The sequence below is a fragment of the Leptopilina heterotoma genome, unplaced genomic scaffold (genome assembly GCF_015476425.1).
Source record: "Leptopilina heterotoma isolate Lh14 unplaced genomic scaffold, ASM1547642v1 Lhet_248, whole genome shotgun sequence".
Taxonomy (NCBI): domain Eukaryota; kingdom Metazoa; phylum Arthropoda; class Insecta; order Hymenoptera; family Figitidae; genus Leptopilina; species Leptopilina heterotoma.
The window spans coordinates 230,285-237,296 of NW_025110964.1; the positions used below are offsets into that span (position 1 = coordinate 230,285).

The window sequence follows — 7,012 nt, forward strand, 5'->3', positions numbered from 1 at the left end:
CTACACAAATAAATTAAATATCTTAAATAAATCTCGATAAGCTCATGGGCTTCAATAGTATATTTAGTATATTTCAAGGAACTCGGAGAGTCTCGGGGTGCATGTAGCTCAGTGGTCAGAGCAGTCTACCGGCAATAGAAAGGTCGTGGGCTCGTATCCCACCATGCTACCGTTTTTTTCTGAGTTCTTTGATAATTTTGAAATTATTAATCGGGACATTTAAATCTTTACACAATTTTCACTAAACTTTTCAGTTAAATATGACGAATATTGCAAGTAAATATTTAATAAATTTTTAGGAAAGTTTCGGTGCTGTGGGGGCATGCGCCTCTTGATAATCATATCTTTAGTGTACATATTAAAATTGAGTAGCCTTCTAAATATTTATAATTTTGATTGAGTATATTATTGTTTACGACTCTTTCTTCTCTGCTTTTATTGAACAAAATATATTTTTCACTGCTTGTGAACACTTATTTGTAATAAATAATATAATTATCAATAGATTTTCAAAATGAAAAATAACATTTTCCATTATATATATTGCAAATCCTAACATGATGCCCAACAATAACATAACTACAACAGCACCCGTCTCATATACAGTAATACTCTTAAGACCTAAAATTTCTGTACGACAAAGAGGTTTTCTGGCAGACCACCTTTTAAATTGACGCTGACGAATCCCCATATCATAAAGCTTTGCCATCCTACAACAGAGAAATAGATACTATAATTAGTTTTTCGTAAACTTGATTTCTCAAAATAAAGAAAAATGGATTTATGAAGTTTTGAAAACTTGCTCCTCAAATTCACGATATTTTTTTATTGAATATTTAAAAAATTGATGAATCGTTGCAGTTAAATAAAATAAAGGAAATACTCACCCAATTTTAGCAATTTCATAAAATGGACTATATTTTTTAACATTTAGAGTAAAATCTGTAGGTGTTATTAGATGAATTTCTGTCAAGTCACAAATTTCTTTATTATCAAAAATTTTTTCAATTAGCGGATATCCATTTTCAGTATCAGTATGATAGGCTAAACTTCCTTCCAAGACTTTTTTAATTCCCTCATCAGGTGATAAATATTTTTCGGATTCTGGCGTATTTAACCATTTCATTTCGTAAAAAATTTTATTTTCCCACTCTTTTTTCTACAATAAAGCATCATATGCAAATTAAATTATTTGGAATTACAGTGAGTTCTCGCGAGTCGTTCAACAGCTAATCAGTGTCCGATTCACGAGTCGTTCAATTTCTAATATTCGCGCGTCAGTGCTCAGTGCTGTATAATTTAAACGGACCAAAGCCATTACATAGTGTCGATAGTATCCTTCTTTCAGGGCAATAAATTTGACGCGCTCCCAAGAAAGGTACCTTAGAAGCAAGCTAGTTATAGGTTAGGTTTGTGTTAGATTTATCTTGATTAAAAGTTTATTTTTAATTATTTGAATTTGAAACCAATTTTTATTCAATATTTTGGATATAATGAAGACTTGAAGATCAATAATTTTTAATTAATATTTGATTATTTTTCTGTATTTTTACTTAAAAAATGAAAAACATAACCTGACATTTTTTGCTGTTCGGTTTTTATGAAAATAAAGTCATTTTAGTGTTGTGCGTGTGATTTTGATTTACGACCAAAGTGACCGCGCGAGGGCAGCATCTCTTAGTGTTCATCAATTGCCTTGCGCAACGATGTTCTTACCTCTATACACTCTCACACAGATATAATTACAGTTAACCATAATTTTGGTCAGCTCTTGATATTTATTTTTTAAGTTATTTATTCTTTATAAAATTCAGTAAATTTAAAGTGTAAAACATTCTGTTGTCTCTTTGAAGTGTTCTCAAGTTCTTAATATCAAGGCTTTCTCTCAGCAAATTAGATTTTCCTTACAGAAAACGAAAGCGTGCACTTGCCGGCAAGGCCACCGCTTAGACTTGTTTTACAAACTCAATTTAAAAGACAAGAAGGTAATTTTCAACCAGCTTTGTGCACATTATACTTTACTCAATCAATTCTCAATAAATTATTTTGTGTATTTTAACCTTAAAATTCCCAGTGAATTAATTGAAAATTATTCCCATTATTACTTTTCGATATCAGACTAATCTTACAGAACCCAAGAAAATTCTTAACTTTTTCTCAAAAAGGTACCTTTCTTCGGAGCGTGACACAAATATGCTTCACACATCCCTGAAATCGCCTTGAAGGCGTGGCTTATGCTTTGAACGACTCGTGAGTTTTATGATCTTAAAAATTTTCGAGAATTAAACGACTCGCGAGAACTCACTGTATTAATATATGCATGCCCAAGAGTTCTTAGGCATTTGCTCCCAGTAGTCCCTAAGGACAGCTTGTTTTGCTTAATTTATTTTATATAATAATTGAAGTAACGTCTGATTTTAATATTATTAATTCTTTATTGGATCTTATCAGTACATATACCTGATAAACTCGAAAATTATTATGTACATACAAAATTGGACAAGTGCGAGTTGTACTCGCACTGCAATGGCGGGTTCCGCACACAAATATTAAAACAATACTTGCAACATAGATCGGTAATTGGTAGAATTAAAATAAACAATTATAAAAATATATTAAAATCATTTGATAAAAAAAATAACTAAAAAAAATTAAAGTATTGTATATATCTAATATTGTAAACAATAATAAGCAGAGGAACAAAATTTTCAAAATTTATTATAGTTCCTCTGCTTATTATTGTTTATAATATTAGATATACAATACTTTAATTTTTTTTAGTTATTTTTTTTTATCAAATGATTTTAATATATTTTTATAATTGTTTATTTTAATTCTACTAATTACCGATCAATGTTGCAAGTATTGTTTTAATATTTGTGTGCGGAACCCGCCATTGCAGTGCGAGTACAACTCGCACTTGTCCAATTTTTTTTATTTTTAGTTAAGAAATTAAAGTCAGAAAACAATCTCTTATTTATTCTCTTAAAATTTCACTCTCTTCCTTAAAATATTTAATGCCACGTGTTTAAACTAAAAAAAATTAAAAAAAATTTTTTTTTTTGAAAAAAAAAATTAAAAAAAAATTTTTTTTTGATTTTTTTTCAAAAAATTTCTTAAATAAATTTTTTGTCGTCAGACTGTAATAATACACTAGGATACTAATTTTCAGCTTATTAGGTCAAATAATGTAAAAGTTAGGAAAAAAAATTTTTTTTTTTTAAATTTTTTAGTTTTTCCTTGACAACGCTATGGCCATCATTACATATCAAGTTCTCTATATTTTTCCTGTAATATTCGAGTAAAAATACACCAGCATGCAAAATTTCAGCTCTCCATGTCGAATAGTTTAGAAGTTAAGGGGGGGGAATGGTCACTTTTTAAGCATTTTTGGCCAAAAATCTTGTTATTTCCTTGACAACGCTATGCCCATCACGTCCAATCACATTCGCTATATTTTTCCTTTAATATACGTGTGAAAATACATATCTGGACCAAATTTGAGCTCTTTAGGTCAAATAGTTTAGCCGCTAGGGGGGGGGGGACACGATTTGGCTACGGACAACAGAGTCTCACCAATAGGGTTCCGCCGATACACCGTAGGTGTACGGAACCCTAAAAAGCGAAATAAAACATAAAATTATAGTACACATCATTTCGATAGGTAACAAGAAAATAAAAATTCAAATATATCAACAAATAAAGATTACAATTATATAATTTAAACTCGAAAGGAAAAAAAACAGAACACCCAATTCACACAAACAAAATAATACAAAAATTCGACTCCTCGTCAACACCCTGGTACGCGAATTTTTAACATTCTTTGGATCATAATAATAAATTTCCTTAATGTTGCAATATTGGAAGTTGATAGAATGTCTCTCCAGAACAACTCATGGTCATCCAATGACTGAATTTCAAAAAAAGCTTTCTAATTTAATTGATTCATAATAAAAAGGATATTCCACTAGAAAATAATGAAAGTCTTCATGATGTTCTTCACAATGTGTGCAATTTGTTGACGTTGGGAGTTTAAAACTGGTCTGGTTAAAGACAAAATATGAGTAGTATTTGTTAGTCATACGAATTTGGGCATAAGCCCTCATCCATTTTAGGTCAAGTCTTCTCCTAAAATACGGCTGAAGCGATATGTGCAAGGGGATATGGGGTCATACCTGGAGACTCTCAGAGCGGGCACGAGAATTCAAATCCCTTTTTACTAAACCCTTTAAATATCCTAGGAGTATCTTAACCGCGTTGTTCCCCAGCGAAAGTAAATCTTCCGGATGCCAATAATCATCCATATTCCGCTGAATAAAATACCGCCTCAGCTGCTCAAACCAGTTAAAACCCGGCTTTTTTGCGTCCCCACTAGAGATTTCAATTAACCTCAAAGAGCACTGTCTTGGCTACCGAGAACAAGACATTTTACAAACTTTTTTTAACCACGACAGAGCCCTCTTGAGGATACAAAAGTTTTAAAAATGAATTTTGTTTAGCTATAGATATATTCTAATAAAATATTAATATATTTCTGTAGCACGCAAAAGTGGAACAATAACGATTCGTAAAAATAACAGTTCGCATATAAATTAAAATTCGGAAATGTGACATTTCGAAAAAAGGAGTGTTTGTGTAAATAACAATTCGCAAAAGTGACAGATCCTAATGATGTACCATCGAACAAATGACACTTTGAAATAATGGCAATTCTAATAGATTCAATCAACCCTTCTAGGCGCTACGCACAGTCCCCAGTAAAAAAATAGTATATAGTTCGATACAAGGGGACAACCGGTCAAGCGAGCGTGTTATGCTCATTGCTTTTTCATTAATATGATGATGATGATGATGATGATGGTTTTTTCCCCTCTGACTCCCAATATTCTCCTATCATAGGGCTCTTTACATTTTATTATTATACAATATAGCATTTTATTTTCATACAAACTTTTCCTTACAATGTACGTTTTTTTTAGTAAGCGCTGTTAATTAAATTAGAAAAAATATTTAGTACATACTTACGTGAATAAATGAATTAAAATACGTAAGAGGTTCAGTGGCAACTTTTAAATCACTTTTAGCGAGTGAGTATAAAGAATCATTCATTTTTAATATTTGTTCATTTAAACGGACTGATACTATGCTGGCTGAATAATAGTTAAAAATTAGTAAGCTGAATATCATAATTGCAAAAAAACCTATCCTTCCATTTAAATTATCTGGACAAACAGCAGACCCTGAATAAATAAAGTTTTTGACACGATTAAAAAATATACTACAACTATGATACAGTTATATATTACATTTTCAAAAGTCAATGATTTACAAGCTATATATAGTCTAAGAGCTAGCTACGAAAATTGGCAATGATAAGTTGCAAGGAAATTCTTTTGTTAATAAAATCCTTCCTTCTTAACACGTAAACATATATAAGCTTGCTAAAGATCCAACTATGCCCTTTCAAATATTAAGAAATATTGTTTTATTGTATTCTAAACAACAGAAAATTAATAATTTAAAACTATTCCAATTCCCTTAGCAGAAATACACTTGCCAATTGAGTGCAACCACAACTCTAAAAAATGGTTTCAAATTCATATCAGGTCCGCTGCTTTTATTTTTGAAAATCTAATATCTTATTTTACAATGGACAGTAAAAACGACCAAACCAATGTAAAAAATTTTACTTTTTATATTTATTCACAGTTTATAATAACTTTGCAACCATTTTTATTATTGGTATTCAGCTTTTTAAAGACATTGACAATCAGAAAAATCAAGTTGCTAGAAATACACATTATCACTGCAATTTTATCAATTTTTTGTGACTTTATCGACTTTTGGCAAGGTTAAATTGCACACTTGGACTTTTGGCAATAATTTCATGTGATGTGTACAGACAATATCTACCTTCATACCAAAATTCAGTCTTGCACCTTATTTTTTTCACAAAAATTTGCATCTTTGACCGCCCTCCTCCCACTCATGGTGACCAAAGCGCCTTCTGGCGGAAAGCTTATGTGTTTACGTGCTTTTATAAAAATAGAATTGCCTTGCAACTTATCGTTGCCAATTGCAAATCACTCTTTCGTTTGAAAGTTTATCCCCTCATGGCTAAAAGGTCTTAATAAGTACCTTGTTGACAAACAGCTCCAAAAGTTAAAAGAATAGAAATTGAATAATGTTCCACAGTGTTTTTGTAATCCTGTTTCTTTAAGAATATAGCAATTGCAATAGTACAAAGAATAGTTAAAAGTAATGAAAAAACCCAACACTGCAGTGAAAATGGTCGAAAGAATTGGTTTACTTTAATTTCCTTTGAATCAGGGTTTCGAAAGATGAAGCAAGATCTAAACAAAGTTTTAATTTTTTCAGATTATAAAGCATAATAAATTTAAGAGGAAATGGGCTTTGCAAATTAGAGAGACATTAAAATAAATTTTTAACTTGATAGAATAGACTTGAGATTCGTGTTAATCTTCATAAAATAAACAATATCAAATTCAAATCCATTTTTTCTACAAATAATATTAATAAGACGTAGTAGATATACAATAACCTGAAAGGCCATGGAGTTGTGCAAGGTAAAGCAAAATTGAGTGTTCTTAAAGTCACGGCATCTGGTGTCATAGATATGTCAAATTCCTTTTTTAAAAGTCCCATTAATAATGGAGTACTCATATCATCAACTTTCCAATCAGATATTTTTTCCACCTCAATTCTAAAGAATAGTATATTAAGCAACAAGAGGATAAAAGCAGCCATTTTCTTTACGGTGTCTTTTGTGACACGAGTGGAGGTCAAGGGCGCCCCAAGACCGAAACGAGTGTCACAAAAATCATCGTAAAGAAATTGGCTGCCTTTATTCTCGTATTACTTACTATATTTTTATTCCTAATGCACAAAAGTGTCGACTTCAGATAGCAGACGACAGGGAGTAAAAGTCATTCACTTGTTCGACTTATATGAAAATGGCGGCCGTTTTCTCCCATGGACAAGAAAAACG

At 31.0% G+C, this 7,012-nt stretch overlaps 1 protein-coding gene across 1 annotated transcript; it reads right to left on the minus strand.

Annotated features, from left to right (window-relative positions):
* Positions 1 to 202: 202 nt before the first annotated feature.
* On the minus strand, positions 203 to 6,764 carry LOC122503224 (ionotropic receptor 75a-like). Its single transcript, XM_043613691.1, has 5 exons — positions 6,566 to 6,764; positions 6,142 to 6,356; positions 5,029 to 5,243; positions 888 to 1,159; positions 203 to 710 (listed from the first exon to the last, which is right to left on the minus strand). The coding sequence occupies exons 1-5, from the start codon at positions 6,685 to 6,687 to the stop codon at positions 413 to 415; spliced, it is 1,122 nt and encodes a 373-aa protein (XP_043469626.1). The 5' UTR covers positions 6,688 to 6,764; the 3' UTR covers positions 203 to 412.
* Between the last annotated feature and the right edge of the window lie 248 nt (positions 6,765 to 7,012).